The 22,862-nt window shown below is 38.7% G+C and overlaps 1 protein-coding gene across 1 annotated transcript in view; it reads left to right on the top strand.

The window, feature by feature from the left end:
* The window catches only part of camkk1a (calcium/calmodulin-dependent protein kinase kinase 1, alpha a), a gene marked incomplete at both ends in the record, with an annotated part of 34,963 nt that overhangs the window by 4,429 nt on the left and 7,672 nt on the right, over window positions 1-22,862 (top strand). The window contains 10 exons of the mRNA XM_079247176.1: window positions 11-58; window positions 3,153-3,206; window positions 5,432-5,483; window positions 7,171-7,304; window positions 15,501-15,537; window positions 15,893-15,914; window positions 17,689-17,777; window positions 19,524-19,723; window positions 21,859-21,912; window positions 22,248-22,321. Of these exons, the coding sequence (XP_079103302.1) occupies window positions 11-58; window positions 3,153-3,206; window positions 5,432-5,483; window positions 7,171-7,304; window positions 15,501-15,537; window positions 15,893-15,914; window positions 17,689-17,777; window positions 19,524-19,723; window positions 21,859-21,912; window positions 22,248-22,321 (764 nt within the window). The remainder of the gene's footprint in view (window positions 1-10; window positions 59-3,152; window positions 3,207-5,431; window positions 5,484-7,170; window positions 7,305-15,500; window positions 15,538-15,892; window positions 15,915-17,688; window positions 17,778-19,523; window positions 19,724-21,858; window positions 21,913-22,247; window positions 22,322-22,862) is intronic.

Here is a 22,862-nt window from a genome sequence, read left to right as displayed (position 1 = left end):
CCGCTCCCAGGATTGCGTCCAGTTGAACCAGTATAAACTGAAGAGTGAAATTGGAAAGGTGAGTATATCTGACTCCTCTCCTTTGTAGGCTGCTTAATTTCAAATGGTTTATAAGAGAAGAATTGGAACTCCTTCTTCTAATTGAGAAAATGGGCAACAAAATGATTATTAGCATGGCATGTCCTTCAGCCACACCAAAAACTTGCTCACTGCTTGCAGAGCGAATGTGCTGCAAGATTGATCTTTTTCCTGGCCACACTTGCAGCCATGGCTGCGTGAGTCACACGCAAAAGATGAGGGCAAGCTCTCGTTTCACTCCCATTGGCAAGTAAATGTTTACTGATAGCCAAATAAGGATGAAGACGGAGATATTATTATTATTTTGGCAGATTATTGGGGATAATATGCACTATTTATAAGCTGCTCTCAAACCCAGTGTGATTACAGTGAGAATAAAGAATTGCAGCTGGTTACAGAAGGTTAATTCTTGTTTTGTTTTGTTTTTTAAATCCACGTAGGTAATTGTTTTCTGTGACAAGTGGCAAAATGTAACTCTGGCATATTTTTATACTATAGTCTCCCCTTAACAAAGTCTAATAATCAGTTGTCCATTCTGTCTCTTCTCTGACCTCTCCAGCCAGAAAAAATTAGTTAGAAGTTGACTTCTGTCTTAATTCACTCTTGTCACTTATCTTTCTTTTCCTCATTTCCTCCAATGACGTCCTTTTGCGTTTGTTTGCTAAAACAGTGATGACGCACACCCAAAATGGCCTGTGTGTTGATATCCAGTTGCTACCTTGTGACACTGTGCCACAAAGAAAAATGCAGCTGTCACATGTTGCTCTGAGTCAGAAAACATGATGTGAAGTGTGGTTTGTGAGCCCTGGAATGCCGCGGGACAATTATTACCTCAGGAATGTGGATAATGGATGTCAGTTTGTGATCAAAATGAGTCTTAGACACAAAGTTTCATGACAGAGAACGTATTTAGTGTAGCATCAACATTCAAAAACTATTAACTTTTGAGAGATAAAAAAAGAAAAATCCTGATTAGAACCCATTATTAGGTGTAGCCATGGGCAGTTTTCTTAAATTCTTATCCTTTGTGTATGTTAGGCTACGTTCAGACTGCAGGGCTTGCTGCTCATATCGGATGTTTTTGTGAAATCTGAATTTTTTGGAAGTCTGTTCACATTTCCGATCAAATGTGACTTGTATGTGATCTCCTGTATGAACTTCATGCGCACCAGAAGTGTCCCGCATGCGTAGAAGACACGGCGACGTGCAGTGAGCGTGCGTGTGACGTCTTTGTGTTTGTGGAAGAAAATATGGAAAGTTTGATAAAAGTTTTGTCCAACCGTAGCCACAACATTGTGAATGGGTTCGTTTTCAGGAGACGTTTACGGAAGAGGAAAGTAAAAGTTTTGGTCAAGGACTTTTGTGGAGCTGTGGCAGCAACAACTGTAGAGAGAAACGTTTGGGTTCGGAGTCGCAGTCAGGATTGGTGGGAGAGTGATGTGAGCGCATTTACCGATAAAGAGTTCAGAAACAACAAACGCAGAATAATGACGGTTGTCGCGTGTCAATGACGCGTCGGTCGGATTAATGCGACCTGACCGTTCAGACTGAAGCCGCATGGCAAAAGATCAGATACATATCGGATTTAGGACCACATATACAAGTGGCCTGGGTCGCATTAGAAAATATCAGATCTGTGTCGTTCAGACTGTTGAAAAAAGATCGGTTACAGGTCGCATAGGGGCAAAAACATCGGATTTAAGTCACTTCAACCTGTAGTGTGAACGTAGTCTTAGTTTATCTATTGTAGGAAGTATTAGTCTTTAGCTAACAGTAGTTGTTTTGCAGAGAGTAGGTAAAAAAAGAATGATTTTTTATTTAATAAGTTCCGACTTAGTGAAATATTAACTTTCATAGCTAATTTTATGAATGTTGGAATGAATTTGAGGTCGAAAGTCTGAACTGGGAACCAAATTGAGTTGGAAAAGTCGGAAAACATGGACGCTGCCATTGTTTTGCTTGAGACTTCAGGTGCTAACGTGGTAGCAACAGTTCCTTATGTTAGCAGAAAGACTACATCATCCCTTTTTATCAGCGTTTTGGACATGCAGGCATTTTGTAAACTTAATCTCTGCGTGTAAGTTTTAAAGCACTACTTTTAACTCAAAGTGATGTATCAGTACAATTAAACAAGTACATTTAGACATTGCTTTGTCAGACCGCCAACTTTACCAGTAAACTCGGGGTAGGTGAGTCTGCTCCCACTTTTCCCAGTCGGATTTCTGAATTCATAGTGTTCACATTGTAATTCTGACAGAAAACTTAGGAAAATCACTGTGTGCATCCATTTTTAATGTCTTGTTTTTTCAATTTCCTTTTAGTTTTTTCTTTTTTTTCAATTACTGTAAGTTTGATGTGACTTGTTTTATTATTTGTTTTACCTTCTGGGAACTCTTCTCTGCTCAGCTTGTTTGTTCTAAACCAGTTAACAAGAATTCATAAGAATATTCCTATTTTCTTTTTGCTCTGCTATGCTTACACACTGTTGTTTTTAGTGCTAAAAGGCTGCTTTACTTTAGTTGCACAGTTATTGTTGATGGAAACATGGCTGTAATATACAAGATGAGGACCGCAAACAAATCAGCATCTTTAGTTAGTCATCAACAGAGACCAGATAAAAAGACCAACCTTGTCTAACAGCATTCTGTTAGACTTTTAAAAGGATAAATATCTGATCTAAATTCATATTTCATACAAATTTTAGTTAGTCTTAAATTTTTTTAATATTTAGTCAGTTTTCAAAGATGTTATATGACTTACTTTCACTTAACAGAGAAGAAAACAAATCAGACACAGATTGTAAATGCATCCCGGGGAAGTGTGCCTGTGTGTGTGTGCCTGTGTGTGTGTGTGTGTGAGGAGTCATTTTGTGCTGCCAAAAAATAAAAATGTTGATCCTGAACGGGAACGGCGTTGCCTTGAAAACATTCTGTCAGCAAGATGTCGCCGTCTGTTCTCGAATGTTCATGAATATCGGTATTCCTTCACCAGTTCCTAACATGATATCCTTACAGACACAAAATGTTGCATCATGTCGGCCTTTTGAAAATGTGTCTCTTTGTTGTTGTTTTCAGGGCTCTTATGGTGTGGTTAAGCTTGCCTACAATGAAGATGATGACAAACATTACGTAAGTTAGACGAGTCATTTTATATTTCAGCCACTTCCTGATGAAATACCTTCCAGCCACAGTGTCCTTTAGCTTCATCAAACCTCTCAGTCCCCATTGTCTGGACAGGTCCAATGCTATTGATTTTTTTTCCCCCTGTTTTTTCTGTTCTTTGTTGCCAAGCTGTGGGTTTCATCCCCTTGGATTGCATCAGTTGTCTTGGAAGAAACTTAAAAATACATAAGAATGGCTTCCGGTGCCATTTGAAGTACATCCAAGACCTTTTTTATGTGTCTTCAAAGCAGCGCTGCTGTTGTGCTGTTTGTGTATGTCTCTGAGGTCCGCCCATGAGGATGAGTCTGGATATGAGCCAGCACACCGACACAAGGTCATTTTAAGGTTTCCATGTAGGTGATTTGTTCCCCTGAAAGCTCAACCACCTCGAAATGTAATCTGTTGTATGCCTTAACATAACTAAGCTGCCGTGTGCAATAGCAACAGCAAGAGTGTTTGGATGAGTCACGTTGACATAAGCTGCCAACCCTGGATGGGTTTAAGATGTGTTTCTGAAGTGAAGTCAGTAGGAGCTCAGAGTTAAAAAGAATCCAATATCAAAATGGAAGATTATGAATTCACTGAAGCAGAATTGTAAACATCGGGATGGTCGTGTTTGGACATAGACTAGCCTCATGCAATGAGAGAAAATGGATAAAAGAAAGTGCCTGCATGGAATCTAACTCTTGATGGACTCTTTGGAAGTATATCTTGACACAATGCTGACCTGCAGAGCTGTTCAAACATGCAGAAGTGTACAACCCAGTCCAAGAAAATTCCTTGAGAAAAGTCCACGAGCAGCAGGATTGACTGAAACAATCAGCTCTTCAGAACCTTCATTCCATATTTAGGGGCCACGAAGAAGTTAATAATTTACACAGTGAACTTGCGTTATGGAAATTGTGTTTTCACTGATCCATGCTTATCTGTTTAACAGAAGTGGTTTTATAGCTTAATCCACATTTCACCTTTTCAAAGAGCATTTTCAATTCATCTATTCTCAGGTGACCTGAGATCTGTTTGTTCTGCTGTGCACACTTTATCAATTCAGAGCTTCCCCTGTGACTGGGAAGTAATCCAAGTCTTTGTCAAGCCTCTGTGATTTTATTGCAACTTTTTAGGTACTACACAGAAGTTGTCCTTCCAAAATCTGTCAGTTCACAAATTAAAGTGACGGAGCCTTTACTGATGGCGCTGAGGTTCAGTAAATGAGCAACATGATGATTACTCTTGAACCTTAATGCAATTTCCACCTACATTAGCTTTTGATCAATACTCCACTTAAATCCCATTAATTCTGCAATGCATGGCTGACTCAGTAATTTTCATGCTTTGTTCAGGAATGGAGCTCATTGCTCTTTTAAAGTAAAGCTAGAAAAATAAAAAAAAAGATGCATCTTCACCTATTTGCAGGATGAATTTAAGACTTGGGGTGGACACTATATATACTGTAATGAAGACAGTGCTGTCATGAGTAATATAATTACTAATTACTTCTATAATTAAGACATAAGTGTCCACATTGAAACATAAACTTTCACTTAAAACTGGACAACTATTAAACAACCGCTTGGCTCAGCAGTGCTTTATCTCTCCACATTAACCATCCTCCCACAATTCTGCACTTACGCATTCTCACACACACACACACACACACACACACACACACACACACACACACACACACACACACACACACACACACAGTCTGCACTCCATGGAAACTATGCACAGAGGAGGATCTGCTTTCTTGCCAAACCTGGTTTCTGCACAGTCATAGCCATGGTGACCAAAGCAAGCACTGAGCTGCACATCAGCGACAGTTTGTGTTTTACAAATGGAACGTCTTCCACCTTTCCACGAATTAATAAACAGTGAAATGACACTGACAGCATTGCTGGGAAACGTCCAACATGCAGTGAATGTTCTCTCGTCCTTCTTATGAAATGCTATAATTACCTGAGATTGAGACACAGATATACATGGGCACACACACACACACACACACAACAAACAGTTATCCCTGAAATACTAAAAGCTGCTTTTTCTCATAAAAGATTCAGTAGTTTTAGACTTTCAGATTTTCTGTTGCCCTTATATGAAGGTGAATAACAAAGACATGTTAAACATTTGCACTGAATTTTCATCTTTTGCTCTTTGATGTGTGTTAGCATTGCTTTTTGCTTTCCTAGGCCATGAAGGTTTTATCCAAGAAGAAGTTAATGAAGCAGTGCGGTTTTCCACGTGAGTCCTGGTTTATTTCTTTGTATTCTGTATGATGAGAAAGCAGGAGAAAAGACCTGCACTGACAAATCAAATCTTTTTTAAAGAAAGTGAAATTCACTCTGTAAATTCATCACTTTTTTTTTCCTGGCTACATTTCACTGCCAAGGTTAATGAAGTTTAGCCTGGTGGGGCTTGTATGAGCTTGTGGACAAAAAGTAGTGGTCACATTCCTCTACCAAGATGAGACCTAGCTAAAATATTCCTGTCAGCGTGGAACAAATCAAATGAGCACACCATTTCATGAGACTGATAATTCACTGTTTAAATCAGTGTTTGCAAACCCCCTGTTGACCGAAAATCACAGATTCAACATGCACTGATGACAGTGATCCATCCAGATGATAAGACTGCATATTTTATAACAGCTATAAATTCGGTCAGACAGTCGGATCAAAGATGTAACTTTTAAAAGCCTTTTTGACATCCACTACTGCTGCAGAAGAGGAACATTTTCTGTGCTGTATTGCAAGTGCATCTCAGAACTATAATTCCCCTTTCTTGACCTTGATGGAGACATTTCTTTTTTGTCTGTTTTCCTGGAGGAAATAGACAAAAAAAACAAAAGGTTGTCTTTCATAAAATCCATCAGAAAGCTAAAGTTTGGATAAAAGATAAACCTGTTGAACTGTCACTGGATCATTTTTTAAAAAACTGATAGAAGACACTGGCCTGGATGAACACTAAGAGATGGGTGTTGGAGATGGGGATTAATACTTTGATATCTGCCATTCAGAATATTGGATTCAGTAATGGAAAATCAAATCGAAAACTCAAAAATCTGGATAGTTTTGTTTCACAATTTTAAAATAAATTTTTTTTGTGTGAAAAAAATTATTTTTTTTCTTTTTAAATGAAATAAAATTAATCTATTAATTAAAAAAATAAAAAATAAAATTTTTGTCATTTTTATTGGTTTTATTGATCTTTTTGGCTATTGTGTTGTTTACTCCTAACTGAAATCAAGAAAAAATACTGGCAAAAAAAAGTTTGATCAATTTTTTTTTTTTTTGCTTTTAATCTTCGAAAATCAGGATTATCGAAGAATTTTGAGAATCGCAATTTAAATCGAATCGGCACCCAATCGAATCGAATCGGGACAAAAGCAAATCGTCACAGCCCTGATGGTTATAGTAACCAGTCAGATGTCATGATGATGTTCTTTTTTTATATTTTACTGGTTTAGCTCAGATTCTTGACTTGACCCGTGTGTTCTTTCACTTTAATAGAAAAATTTATATATTTGAATTTCTCTCATGGTCCTTATTCAGATTTCATATTGCCTGAACTATAAAGATATTATTGCACACTGTGAAATCTTATGGTTTTCCTTTTTAAGGAACAAAAATGATCTATGATGTTGATGAAAAGGTACTTTAAAATACTAATTTTATCTTAATGAATAGAAAAGTGTTAGTATTGCCCATCTCTACTCTGAGTGTCCATCTAGCTGATGTAAAGGGAACAAGTTTCTAAGGAAAGTGGAGCTGTAAAAATGAGGACTTGCATGTAGTTAACGTGTAACTTGTAAAGACATTTACTTTGCTTACATATGTCTAAGAATATTTTTTTATTTTCTATAGAGAATAAAATTGGCTTATTTTGAGGCAATTAAATAATTTGATAACCTTGTTTGTGGGATTTTTAGGACGTCCACCACCAAGAGGACCGAAAGCAGCCCAAGGAGAGCAGCCCAAAATTTTAGGACCACTAGAAAGGGTCTACCAAGAGATTGCCATCCTTAAAAAACTTGACCATGTCAACATCGTTAAGCTTGTTGAGGTAAGTCTTTGTTTATCTTTAACATTTTATCAAGTACGAAATAATAGGATCAGGTATGGATTGTTTACTACTGAGTATTTGTTTTGTTTGGCTCAACACAATAAACATGTGGCAATCATATACCTTCCAACACCCAGGCACACAACAACATATGACAAACTTTATTTGCTGAAAGGAAATTTGATCATAAACCTCAGCATGTCAGTTCTGTTTCTGAGCATGCTAACAAGCTACTGTTGGCCTTTAGCACAAACTGAGTGCAACCTTCTACTGTATGAACTGGCATTGCAAATTCATATTTGTTTGTTTGAGATTTCTTTTCCTGTGTTGTTTGCACTGGAAAATGGAAAAGAGCAAGGTTTCATTTTGTAGGGAGGGAGGTCACTTCAAAGCTGTTTTTCTCATAACTGCGTTTGGACTCAGACAGCAGGTTGAACATCCTTTTTGATCAGGATTATCCTGCACTGCTCTGCCTTCACATAACCTTTCTTGCTGTGTGCTTTGACTCATGCTTTGTAATATGAGTTTATTTCTGAGAGAAAAGTGACTTAACCCTGCGCTGCTGGGGAACAGGTGTCCAATGTGTGTGAAGGTTTTCCCTTCAGTGCAATTTGGGTCATTTATCTCGGATAAGAAAAGGCTTCCAGCCTGTAAATTGATCTAATGTTTCAAACTGATTTGAATTGGTTTTAAAATTAACTTACAGCCTCTGAAGAGGCGTTATTTCAGAAAATATGATCGCCAGTTTTGAAGACGTGACTCAAGATGCACTCTGCTCCCTTGTGATATAATCAGTGTTTTTCAGTCCGAGCCAGATGGTGGGGGCACTGGAGACGTTAGGAGTTTAGCTTGGCCAGTCTGGCTTGCCTGGATGAAGTGCATGCAAGAAATGCCGTTTTTAAGTAGCAGTTAAGTATTTCTGCTCCTCTGTGCTTGCTCCTGCAGAGAAGACACATATTTGCCTTATATCTATTTCTTCTTTGTCGACCCTCATTGCTGCTGTTATTATCGGAACATGTGGGCAAAAAGGAAAACCAGCTCTCATCTCATTTAAATAGGCTTTGCCTGGGTCAGGATGACAGGAGGCTGCAGTCCAGTCCATCTAATTATGAATAGATTTTTCTCTTGATTTTATACACTAAAGTCCCTGCTGAGTGGAAGAGATTAAAAGTGATGAGGATGATTTCGTCATTTGTCACAGATGGCTGGGAAGAGACAGTCAAGCCGGCCCAATTCTCACCAATGTGTTCAGTTATGAGAGTACCCTCTTCATTATAAACCCGATATCCATCTATGAAATTTCCCAAAAGTCTGTTTCTTTTCCATTTCATGTTCGTCCACACAGTAATCGACAGTTTTAAATAAAATTCTTAAGCAGCTAATGGTCTTCACTTTGCACACAACGACATCACCAATATATATGTATTAAAACTACCTGTTATTTTATTTAATAACTTTACTTTTTAGTGCTGGAAATCATGAATATACCACAAGACATGCAAAAGATGGAAATTTTAGCTTACATAAAGCAAAATCAGGTGCCATAAAAAGATATAGAGGCATGAAAATATGGAATTCTCTACCGAAGAACATTAAATTAAACACTGACCTTAAAAACTGTAAAATATTATTAAAAGACTATTTTTAAAAAGTACAGGTATCTATATAAATCATAATTATAAGGGTTTGGTGATAAGTATAATAAATACAAATGAATGTTGAGTAAACAAATTGATAATGTGGATAGAGGTGTACTTGAAGATTTGTGTTATAGATAATTAAATATATAGGTTGATATCCAATTATAAGTAAGCATATTTTTTGTAAATGAATAGTTTACATGATAGGATGTAATATGAATGGACATTACAGGCATGCATTTATGTATGTAAAAATTGATTTAAAGAAATGATTTTGAAGATGTAAATAATTGTATTCCAGGATTGTACTGAAATATTGATGTGCTGTGTAACTTTTTACAAGTTTTTGTTTTGATATTATTATTGTGCCAGATCCCAGGAAGAATAGCTGTAGCTTGCTACAGCTAATGGGGATCCTTAACAAACGAAACTAAACTACACCGAAGCTGCAAAAACTCTAAATATGTAACCAAAAGAGACGTGCAGTGTGTGTGATTTAAAAAAAAAAAAAAAAAAAATCAGGCTATGCCAGTAAAACAATAACCTTTCAAGCCTTCCAGGCACGTGAAAACTAATGTCGGTAAAGACCCTGAAGCTGTAGTGGGAGTTTCCCAAACTGGTTTTTCCTGTGCCATATGTCCTTGGCTGGCACTGACCTTTGCTGTGACATTCACTTGGAAATATTGTTTTTAAAAACATGCTTTAGGTGAATATTTTTCTGCCCTTATTAACCTGCGAGGCAGGGCTACTCAACTCGGTACCACAAGGGCCGCAGCCCTACAGGTTCTCAGCGTATCCCTGTCTGAACACACCTGACCCAAATTAAATGGATCTTAAAGCCATTGAAGTTCTGCACCATGACTCATTCATTTCAGTCAGGTGTGTTTTTGCAGGGATATGTTGAAAACCTGCAGGGCTGCAGCTCCTCTGAGACCGAGTTGAACAGCCCTGCTGTAAGGCGTCTCCTCAAACAGGCAAAGCATGGACCATGCAGTTTAGTTGGGGCTCAGCTGTCTGGCCCCAAAGCGCAATGATTAATCTTCTTCTACAGCAGGTTTCTGTCTGTTTGAATGTAATCCAACACATAGAATATAATTTTGGTAAGTAGGGATGGATGATTTTGAAATAATTCATATTTATTCACTTGAAACCTGAGTACATTACAGTCTCATTAACAAATGTTTGTTATTGCAGCCACCATCCTTAATGCTTATATAATGTTAAAAAATAAAGGAAATATATAATCATTACCATGTAACTTAAAGGCAGTCGCATTTGAGATATCAGTCACATTGGAGATATCGGTCTGTCCGTACACTGATTGTCACTTTTGCCAGTATTACAAGCAGAAAGGACAACAGGTGGAAATGAAAGGAGATTACCAGAAGGACAACAATCCAGAAGCAGGACTGATGTTTGCTCCTTTGTGCAAGGAGGAACAGGAGGAGCCTTGCAAAGTCCTACAAAATAACCTGCAGGAAGCCACTAAATGTACATGTTTTAGCTCAAACTTTCAGAAACAGATTCCATGAAGACCAAATGCTGCTGCAACTTGACCTGGAATCCCTCTGATGCTTGGCCTCATGTTGCATGAGTGTGTCAGCAGTTTCTACATGCCGAAGGCACTGATGCTGTGGGACCGGCCTGCCCGTTCACAAGACCTGAACTCAATGAAGCACCTCTGGGATGTCATGCCTCTTTCGATCCACCACTGCCACGTCTCACTGCAGACTGTCCAGGGATTGACTGATGCCCTGATCCAGGTCTGAGAGGATCCTCTTGAGAGAACTTCCATCGTCTCATCGGGAGCATGCCCAGACATTGTAGGGAGTGCATACGGGCATGTGGAACCCACAAGCTGCTGAACCTTGTCTTGTCTTGAAGAATTTCCACAGAAGCTGTGTGAGCGTGTGATCTGATCTTTACACTTTTATTCTGAGCATGATTCTGAAACCAGGCCTCCACTGGTTCATTATTTTGTTTAGCATTGATCATTGTTGTGTTATTTTGTCCTCAGCACATTCCGCTATGTAATGAACAAAGATTTTCAACAGGAATATTTCATTTATCAAGATCTAAGATATCTTGTTTAGTGTTCCCTTTTCATTTTTTAAAATGTCCAATCTTAAAAAAACACTGATCAACAGCAACTCAGACTAGAAAAGCACACAAAGTTATGTGCTGTAATAACAAGTCTGCCTGAAATTAAACCAGCTTTTGACTTGAATCACACTCCTCTGTGTGTGTGTGTGTGTGTGTGTGTGTGTGTGTGTGTGTGTTTTTGTGTGTGTGTGTGTGTGTGTGTGTGTGTGTGTGTGTGTGTGTGTGTGTGTGTGTGTGTGTGTGTGTGTGTGTGTGTGTGTGTGTGTGTGTTCGTTGTACTTAAGTGGAGCAAAAGCTAAGATTTTGCTTGCTCCAAAAAAGATATGGATACTTGCTCTGGTAAGAACAAGCATCATCTGCTTTATCTTCACATAACAAGTAGTTGTGAGCAGCAAAAAATTTGATGAAAAGTGACTAATTTAGTCTGTTTGTTTCTACTTGAGCGCAACGTTGTGCACCATGCAGTTGAAGTTAGCATGAGCTGCCCTAGCATACAGCTCTGGCCGTGTTGCTCCACAGACAGCTAATGTAATGTTAGCTAATGCTAACAAACACACTTTATTGAATTATCGGCACCCAAAATAAAGATATACTTACCATAAACGTGCAGGATGTCCACTTGATGAAAGGCACAGCACCCAGCTTCATGATTAATTTGCTGGTGAAGCCATTTTTCCTTGTTGCCAGTTGGTGAGACCATAGACTGTATATAAAAAGATGGACGGAGACTCCGTGACGTCACCCATAGATTTCTGAGCTAAATTGAAGCTCAGTGGGCGGTTCCTACCATCGCCATCTTGGCACTGTCATGCATGTCGTCTTGCCCGGAAAATATAAATATAGGCAAAGAGGTGGAGCTGAGAGGGGGGCTGTGAGCATCATGATGGATGATTGACATCGAGCGAAGTTTTCTGTAGCTAAGAGCTTACTGAGCTAACCTGGAGATAACAGGAGCTAACCAGCTAACGGAGGTAAGCGGGCTAAGGTTAATTCAAGTTGTTAACTGGCTAAAAACCGCGGTTGTTCTATGTTCTTCTTACTTGAAGCGGGAGATCAGGTACCTGTCAATCAAAAGGACACGCCCCTAAATATGCCAAACTTTGAGATTAAATTACTTTTAAATGGGCGCGTTAGAACAAAATTCACTCCCTCCACAGTTGTCATGAAGGTAAACCTGACCTATTAAACCGAAAATGGATTTATGAACCAAGCTGTAAACATGTTTATTTCTGCTGTGAAGTTGGTCTTTTTAACATGGGAGTCTATGGGGATTTGCTCTGTTTTGGAGCCCCTAGTGGATAAAGGGGGAACTGCAGTTTTATGCACTTCTGCATAGGCTTCACTTTTAACCGCCGGAGGCTCCGTCCATCTTTCATATACGGTCTATGGGTGAAACAGACTTCTTTTCGAAACACACTACCCACTACACACTACACACACACACACACACACACACACGTATATAGATTTGTTTTACTACACATGTTGACCTGCCATGTCAGACTCTGATTGGGCGGATAGGCGGGGCGGGAGCTGGTGTCGCCACCTTGTGGGCTTATGACTTGTTAGTGAGTTTCTGTGTGAGCTTGTCTTTTGTGGCCTGCCATTGGTTCACAATGATTTAAACATAGAAATACTCGGAAAAACCGTTTTGATCTCATTTTTCACAAGATCTGTCCTTTAGAACCAGAAAAATGCTACATAGACATGAACAACACAAAAAAACATAATTTTTTACTGGGGTTGGACTTTAAAATATCTGCTGCTGAAGCTAAAATGAGGGGAGATGCTCTATAGTGGTTTTTCCCTCCAGTTTAATAACTCCATTTCTCATTTTGACACTCCTTTTCAGACCCAACCAGAGCTGGTTCATGATATAACTTGTCATCAAGTTATTAAAGCCCCTTTTCACAAATTCACGTTAGAATCTTGAACAGACTATTAAAAAATGTCCTGACTGTGTCATTTTGTAGAAGTATTGGAAACTGCTATTAAAAAGGTAAGGCGCTGCTTGAAAGGGCGGATCAATCAGAATAGTCTATTGGCCTTGTCACAATGAATGAAAGAGATATTAACCATTTCATTCTCATCTGTTCAAAGCACAACTGCGTTGCTTTGATTTTGTTGCTGTACATAACAAATGGGCTCAAATTTGGTTTTCAGAGACATTAATGTAACTAAGACACCAGTTAATAATGTGGTGGATGTAATCTTTTTTTTAAAGTGTCTTCTCCTACATTACTGAATGTACATCTTGTCACAAATGAGGCAAGGGAGGCAAAGTGCTGACAGAAAACAGCAGGAGTAGAAATTTGTTGAAAGCTTGTTTACTTACACCTGGTTAAATGGTGTGAGAGTGAGACTGAAACTAAACCTGGAGAGAAGCTGATGAGAGCCAGGCAGGAAGGGAATCCAGAAACGAAGAGTTGATATGAGCCCCTGAGGAGTGCTGTGGAGCCAAGGGCTTGGTGGGGGGACAGAGGCAGTGGAGGCCACCAATCAACCCTGGAAAACAGGGGTTATCAAGCAAAATATGCTGATAAGACGGGAGAGTGGCAGGAGGGATGCATCACAAATGGCACAAACTGACTCTTAATTCTTGCAAATAGCTGGTAGCAGACAGGTTATCAGAAAAGGCTTGATTGCAGAGTCGGTTGAAGCTGAAGACGCTGCCACTGGCGCCACACAGGTGTGTTCGCTTCTGCAATCAAGCACAGACAAACAGAAGGGAGAGAAGGGCATGACTTCCTCAGCTTTGAGTCTGCCTCCAGTCTGGCCGAGAACTCTTAAAGCAGCTCATTTAGAGCGTTGAGAGACGAGATCTTTTGTCATGACAGTGTTGTCTGTTCAACTATGCGACTGTATTGACGATGGTAACATGTCATTTATGTGGGTCTCGACATGCTGATTCGCCACCATGATGTCGGCAAAATTTCCTGTGGTTTTCCAGTTTTCCCCCTTTTTTCAGATTTCTCTTTTAGTTCAGGTCAAAGTTCTACTCTGGAGTAACTGAGTCACCCAGCTGAGTAACCCTGAAGCTGTACATAACTCCTGCAGCCAGTTCGCTCCACAGTAAACCTGTATATGTTTAAGAGTCAGAGGAATTGGGGTTAGCAGCTCCCTTTTTATCCCTAAGGTTTTGTTACCAAATAAATTGTCAACTGTCAAATTCAGATAAATTTGCCCATTTTATAGAAATGGGCAAATCTCTTGTTGAGACTGACTATAACGACTATATTCAATTAAAAAAAAATCACCCTGCTGTTTATTAGCACTTGGAAGCACTTGTCATGACAGAAAAGTCATATCATAGGTCATGCCAGCTATAGTTTACTTTTGACCATAACATAAACTGAGACCTGCAAGACAGTTTTTTTTACATTTAGATTAATTGATTTGAAACCAATAAAGCAAAGCAGATCCTGCATATGAATTTCCTGCTTTCACATTGACACAGTTAACTTTTGTAAACCAACAGGACTAATGAAAAGAGACCAGTGAGTTTACATGCCAGTCTGCAGAGCAAGGATCTCTTGCTCTGGTCCTCAATGTCCACTGTCCTCCAGGTCCTGTCCTCCAGGTTTTAGATGCTTTCAAACATACCTGATTCAAATTAAACAAACCCAACTTAAGTTTTGTGCAATCATTCATTAATTTGTGTGTTGAAGCAGGGAAACAGCTAAAACCCTAAAGCCCTATGGCAGTGGTTCCAAACCTGGGATTGTTGACCTCCCCAAGGGGGTCCCCTAAAGACCACCGGGCTTCTACAAGAGTTGGTCTTCCCAAAACGTGTGAGATATACACATTGTTCATGTCTGTGTTCATTTCACTCACATGAAACAAGGGTTATAGATAAAACCAGGTCCCAGAGGAAATAAATGTGGATCATAAAATTCTACTATATAGCTGTATTTAAAAAATGTATACCATTAGTTAGAAATCAAAAGGCGATTTAGTCAGCAACACTTTGTGCATCCAATAAATTTTCCTCCATAGGCAGTGTGGTTTAGAAAGGTTGGTGAGCTGGTGGAGCCATGGTAGTGGAGCTGTTTGTCTCTGTCCTGGTAACCTTGAAGAAAAATTGATACTTTATGTTGATCGTTACCTTAACTTCACTTTTAAAAGAAAAGGATGGGACTCAATCTAAATTTTATATTGAGAATTTAGCAATCAAAAGCATAACACCAAGCATAGTTTTAATGACGGCCAGGTTGGGGGTCCATAAGTTTTTGACAGGTGGATAAAGGGGGTTCTGTTGATAACAGGTTGGAAAACCCTGGTATAGTGGACCCGATTTTGAGATCATTAAGAAAAGCTGTTGAAACCTTTAAATCACAGTACACTGAAAGCCAAAACGTAAAATATGTTGCTGTAGACGGTTATAATCTTTTTTTTTTCTGAAGGTGTATAACTAGATATTTTCCAGTTGATCAAACAAATGTTGTTGTTTCAGGTGCTGGATGATCCATCTGAGGACAACCTTCACATGGGTATGCTCTTGTCTTTGTTGTCCTTTACCTCATATTGGCTTCCTTGAATGAGCCTTTGGCATGTACGCCACCAACATGCGTTCATGTAATTTATTCAGAATCCAAATCCTTTCTTGTTCCCCTCCACACCGCCTCGGGGCTAGCACGTTATGCAGAGAGTGATCATCAGCCGTGCCAGGTCACAGTTAGGATGCATGTCTGTGAGAGAGAATATAAAACTGCGAGATGCTTAAGGAGATTAAACATGTAAAACGTGTGTTAACCCCTGGTAGCAGCGGTCAAACTGAATGAAGGAATAACATGTTTAGTCATACCTGCAACGTCATTTCTTTCTCCTTCCTTTTTTCCCCCACAGTGTTTGAGCTGATGCGTAAAGGGTGAGTTGAGAGCACCTCCTTTCATTTCTAAATAATTTAAACTTTTACCTCCAACTCCTCATTTCTCCATCCCAGCCTCTCTCTCTCTGCAATGTCCTCTCCCATTGCTCCAAGCCAGCACACTGCTAGTGTTTGTTCCATCCCAGGCTTCAAAGGGAGCCATAATGTTCTTAGGTTTTCACAGTTATCACCAAAGCCAGCCAGCCATGTAAGTGTTTCTGGTCCCGATGCCGGAGCTGTTCCTTCCTACACCACTGAAAATATGATAATCTGTCAATCAGCCACCTTTTTTTTTTTTTCTTTTTCTTTTTTTTTTTTTGTTTAAACAATTAGTGCCAGCAACGAGGAGCTGTTATCATTCACATGTGTGCATACATCAGTAATATTTTCCTCTTTTTTTTTTTCTTTTTTTTTTTTTTTTAAATATTTACTCTATTTTTGGGCATTTTTACAGTAAGAGAAACTTTGGTTTTCCTTTCTTCTGACAGAAAGACTATGAACTTTTCAGCTTGTTAATACAAGTGATTTAAAAGAGCTCCTGTTGTGATATATTCATTTATTTTAAGGACTTGTGCCACAGATTATTCAGACCCCGGCTGTAGCAACTGAGTAGCACTTCTAGCACACGGTATGAATAATTGCATGTAATAGAAACGTGACCAACATTAGTGTTGTGATCATAATTTTTATGATCTACTATTTGTTGCTTCAGCTGTTCATAATAAAAGCTGCACCTATAACTACTTTAAGGACTTGGTAACAAAGGGAAGTGAAGTGATCCTCGGGCTATTTAGAGAATAGATGAATCTTTTAAATTAACTATAAAGCTAAATGATGTTGACTACTTCCCTTCAGTTATCCCTGCACATCAACCGCCTCTATATAAACAGATGATCAGTAGTTGTTCAAAGGGATATTTTGGTTTGATAGAGGAGAATTTGTAGTACACATGAGTAGGTAGTAACTGAATTTCAGCAGAAAAATAGCAGAGTGCCTCCTGATTGGAAAAGTGAGGAAGAATTCAACTGGGAGAACTAAGATCAGAGCTGCTCACACCAGTAACACACGAAGAGTCAGTGTTTGCAAGCTAAAGCAACAGAAACTTCAAGATTTGCATAGAAACTTGAGCAAACGCTGTTTTCAGCACATCAGGAAGCTTTTTTCATCTTCTCAGGAGAAGAACCTTTTCTTTTATATGGTTTACTTTCTGCATTGTTGCTGCCCAGTGAGTCTAACAACAGCTGCTCTATACTTACTGGATATTTGTTTTGGGCATCGCCTTTTCAATTTTAAGTCTGTTTATCTCACATAGTGGATGTTTTCACATTGGAATAGTGGAACAAGCAATTCCCACGGATTTGAATAAAGTGACTTGCAACGTAATTCACCAAACAAGCATTACCATGAAGTGGTTTACATTATGTTGATGTATCGCTGACATAACACCCATGTTCACAGGATCATTTCTGCCTAAAATTTACATTTTCATCCAATTGGAGTAGCAGTCGGCATAACCCATCCTTCTGTAATTTTGATCCGAATAAATTTGATCAGATCAGAAATATTAAAATACTAATACTTTGTGTTTAGATAAGATAATATCCACTTCCAGCCCAACCATAAACACTGAAATGTTAACCTCTTCCTAAATATATATAACGGTCCACCAGTACTAAGGCCTAAGATCAAACCCTATATTCCTCTTGCATAATAATCTGTATAATGCACTTAAATTTAAATCTCATTTGCATGTCTTGTCTGCATGTATTTGCAGTCCAGTGATGGAAGTGCCCACAGACAAACCTTTTTCAGAGGAGCAAGCACGCTTATACTTCAGAGATATTATCCTGGGCATAGAGTACTGTAAGTATATCACTCGCATGTACACTAACAATGAATCATGCATGCATGTGAAATGGTTTTATATTGTTTGGGCAGTTGTTATAATATGCATTTATTCTCTCACCTACCTAAAGAGCTAATTGCCCTTGAAAGGATAGGTCTGGTTGCCAGGAAAGAATCATACCATGCTGTTATTTTAATGATATCCTTTATCATGCTGAATATGGCTGCTCAAAGTGTAAAAGGTTTAACAGACGCATTCATATATAAATTTATATTTATTTGTTCATTTTTATTGTCTGTTTAAAGGAACAAACACCATCACCCCAGGGTCTGGCTACCGTTGTCTGTTGTTAAATCAGTATTGAGCTTCTGGTTAGGGGAATGGTTTTTCTCAAGCTGTTCTCGCTGCTGTAACGGATCAGTTTCAGTCATTTGCTGTCAAGGAGTTTGTTGGTTTATAGGGAACAAGGCATGTAATAAAAATCTGAAAGGTTAAAGGGTTTGCTACCTTTTAACCTGCTTAACATTATTTCATAGTTTCATCATAAATTAAATTTTTAGCATTTCTCATATTATTCATTTAAATAGTTTAAATAGTTTTTATATGTAATATTTTCAGTATCATTAATTATTTAAGAATTTTCAGGAGCTTGTTTTTTGAGGGGCTCTTCATTAATTCTGTTAAATACGAGTTATGTAATGTGAGTAAAATGAAAGTGGTGTTTTAAGTGATATTTACAACATACATTCATCTAAATCACCAGTGTGAGCAGCTGTTCTGGTTGTCTTTTACATGTGTTTTTCGAATTAAGTACCACGAGTGCTAGAACGTTTAATTGCGGAGGCTTTTTAAGAAGTCAAGTGTTTCATGTTTCAATAAGACCCCGTCAGAAGAGAAGGCACCACTTATCCAATCAGGGAAGTGTCCAGGGCTTAGATCCAGAAGGCTGTTAAGAGATGCACTTAACTTTTAGTCCGCGATAACCTTCAGTTCTCATCTTCAAATCCATCTTAACAGCAACAATCAAACCTGCGCTAATGCAGCTGATTTCCTCTGGGACATGGTTACATGCGTCATTTTGCATTAATCTGTCTGTCATCTCAGTGTTTTTGGCTTTTTTTTTTTCATAATGAAAGAAAATTAATTATAAAGGATTTGATTGTAAAAGATAATAAACTAAAGTACTCTGTTTTTGTACTTAATATAGAGAGTGGGAATAAAGTTCTGGAGCTAAATATGGAGATTTTGAATGTTCAATGTGAATTGAGATACCATGATGTGCTGCTTTTAGATAAAAAAAAACAAAAAAAACAAACTTTCATAACCTATTAGCTGTATGATACCATCATCAGATTTAAGAACAGCTGGGTGTTGAAATCAAACCTCTCATTTATTTGAGAATAGTCATTACTTTGAATCCATGATTTTTAATGATTTGGTGGTTTCTGACCATCAGTTTAGTGCCATCTTGCAATAGTGATCTTATTAATTTCTGTACCAATTTCCAATTACTGTTCACTAAAAATGCAAAGAAGAAAAGGGACTTCTTTTTTTTTTTTTTTTTTTTTTTTTTACAAGTTTGTCATAAAATTGGTCCTTTTTTGCATTATTATGGGGTAAATCTTATCAATTCTGCATGTTATTTAAGCTTTTGTCCACCATCAAGCCACAGCCTAGCTAAACTTCTAGCAGCTGTCCAAACACATGTGTTGCATTTCAGATGTTGTTCCTGATTTTCTAAGATTTTTTTTCTTTATCTAAAGTACACTACCAGAAGATTATCCATCGGGATATAAAGCCTTCCAACTTGTTACTGGGGGATGACGGCCATGTGAAGATCGCCGACTTCGGGGTCAGCAATCAGTTTGAAGGCAATGATGCTTTATTGTCCAGCACTGCTGGCACTCCTGCATTCATGGCACCAGAGACTTTATCAGAGAAGCGGAAGAGCTTCAGTGGAAAAGTAAGTTAACACAACTGGAGGGATGCTTTGTGAAGCACCAACACTGTTACACAAAACCAGCTGCACACAAATCTAACAGCATTGATTTTAATATCAAATAATGACACGATTACGCCATAGACTGAATATAAAAGATTGACAGAGCCTCCGTGACGTCACAAGTAGTTCCCTTTTATAATATTTTGCTCGATGTCTCACTATGAGAAATACAAAAATGGGCAAACTCGGACTTGCCTGTAGCTAAGCGCTAACTGCACCAGTCTGGAGCTAATACGAGCTAACCAGGTAGCTAAAGCTAAGTAACGCTGTTAACGGAGATCCACTGTTGTGCTACACGCCCTTTTTGCAGGGATTTTAGGTACCTGTCCATCAAAAGACATGCCTGAAATGATACCAAATTTCAAAATTAAATTATTTCAAAATAAATGAGTTATAAATAAAACCCAAAGAAATAAAGAAAAGGAAAAAAAAAATCCCTTCCCCCACAGTTTCATGAAGGTCAACCTGGCCTACTAAGGGAATATAAATCAGTAAAAATAAATAAATATATAAATAAAGACACATTTACAATTTGAAAAATAAGTAGTTTATTATTTTTTCTATGTTAAATTCAGTCCCACATGACAAGGGCAAATGCACAAAATAAAATAATGAAAATTCCAGTCAGAGCCTATTTTTCTCTTAACTTTTAAAATAAAAAGTTCATATCAAACTAAACTTCTCGATGTGCTGCCTCCTCACATGATAATCTTTAAACACCGCCACACACTCATTGCATGTTAAACACATCGGTTTGGTGCTCGAATATGACTGCAAAATAAACAAATACTTATCAGTCCAGGCTGGGTTAAATCTGCGGTTTTAGTTGTCAATTTAGCGTTTTAGGACAGAGAGCAACATGCTAGCTAGCACTACTCTTACAACTTCAAAACACAATAACATGCGCTGGGGTTAATGTTGCTAATGTTACCAAGCGCTGCATTCATGGTCTGCAGAACTGTAGGATTGTAGGCTACTAAATTAGCATAGGAATGACTGAAGGTTTTTGATTAATATCTTTATTCTTTTACATAAGCTGGGCGACATAGAAGTTGGTTCTGGGCTGCATGTGGCCCGCGGGCCACCATTTGAAGAGGCCTGCCCTAGTCCCTTTGTTGATATAGACAGTCTCATTGAGACCACCTCAATTGCAATAGAGACCTGTTTGGGAGAGAGCAAACCCATCAGAACAGTGGCATATGGTTTTAACAACACCACATATAAATCATAGTCAGTGTTCACAAGAAAATTGCAAGCACTGACTGCGACACACCAGCGATCAGAGCGAGAAGGAGTTAATAAATCTACTTTAACAACTCTCCCTTCCCAGAAGCAGGTCTTGATTTTGCCACCCCCTTCTCATACAACCTTAGTCTTATTTGCATGGGACTCGTGTTCGTTCCTGCGGAGGTCAAAAAGGCTGGTTGATTTACTCCAAGGACCTTGCTCATCCATAAAACAGGAACCAAAATAGAACATTTGATTGCTGAGAGAAAGCTATCAGGGGGGAAAGAGCCACTGAAGTGCCTCCTCCTGCTGTTTTGTCGAGCCTTGAAGAAATCTATGCAGACCTAGTGCCCCTTTCTCAATGATTAGTCTCGTCTTGTTTCACATTTTGGTTTGGTCAAGCCATGTTCCAGAGAGCCCGGAAATCAGAAGTGATATTTATAATATCCGACACTCATATGTCACTTAAATCCCTTTTGGGTACAATATGTATCTCATAGCAACTGCTGCGGTGCTAAGATAAATTACACGGAAATGAAGGCTGGTTTAATCATCCCATTTCTATTGTGGGAACACTAGTGGGTTTCCAATAGCGCTATGGAGAGAAAGGCGGACTGGAGGACAAAAAAGCCTGATGGGTAGCAACGGTGACTCTGCTATCTGATCACACAAATCCATCTTCCAGGCATCGGACAACGGACGCCTCCAAACCAAAACCCCACCGTATCCCATACACTACACTAATGCGAACTGGTGTTCGCATTAGTGTAGTGGGTTTCTACATGTGTTTTTTTTTTGGTTTTTTTTGTTTTTTTAAAGCTGTTTGGTATTCATTTGCATTTAACATCACTATTGGCACTCTCTTAAAGGCGCTGGATGTGTGGGCCATGGGAGTCACCCTCTACTGCTTTGTGTTTGGGAAGGCAAGTCTGCACATTTTCTGTCTTTCACTTATTTGTCAGCATCTGGTCCACAAAGTGCAACAGTCAAGGCTGAGCTGGGTGTTATTTCGCAAACTTCCTTAATCATTACAGCACCCAGTGGCACTTCCGTTGAAATAGTATGTGTCACTGTGTTTTTCTGGTTTGATACAGCGACTTTCTACAGCAATCATTCATTTGTATGAACACTGGAAGCTCATTACTGCTGTTGTAATTTGTCTTGACTGTCTTTTAGGATACAGATCATATCTGATACAGTAGTAAATCATTGCACCTACCTTGTGGTTTTCACTCACTCTTCTCTGCATCACCGGCAGTGTCCATTTATTGACGAGTACATATTGGCTTTGCACAATAAGATAAGGACCAAGCCTGTGGATTTCCCAGAAACGTGAGTCCTTTGCTTGCATTGTTGCACGAAATCTGCTTTATTCCAAAAGATGGAGGTGTTATTTCAGCCCACAGCTAAAGGCTTTTCTTTTTATTTTTGTCATATTTGCAGATTGCTTCTTTCTCATTTGCATATCTTTTTTTTTTCTCCTTACAAATTACAATAATAGGAAAATAAAAGGCAGTCGCTAAAAGCGCACGTTAAATGTCACCCGTGTGTGATTAAAACCAGCACATAAAAAGCCCCAGCAGCCTGGACACACACAAGCCTCTTTACCATCCAGATCTTCCTTTCAAATAAAAGGTTAAGAAAGGCAAACAGGTATTCTTGGGTGAATAACACAAAAGAGATAATTAACAAAAAAAAAACATATTGGCAGAAAAGGATGGACGAGCTTGCAATGAGGAAGCAGACTTGAGAAACATGAGAAATGAGGGGGATATGAGTGACAGCAGAAAGCCACTGAAGAACACAATGTTACTTTCTAAATGTATAAATTATGTCTTCTTCTAATGGAGTCATGGCTGCGCAGAAAGCTCTA

The sequence above is a fragment of the Telmatherina bonti genome (genome assembly GCF_933228915.1).
Source record: "Telmatherina bonti genome assembly, chromosome: 10".
Taxonomy (NCBI): Eukaryota; Metazoa; Chordata; class Actinopteri; order Atheriniformes; family Telmatherinidae; genus Telmatherina; species Telmatherina bonti.
The sequence above is the reverse complement of the archived record's forward strand: the minus strand, read 5'-3'. Positions and strand labels throughout refer to the sequence as shown.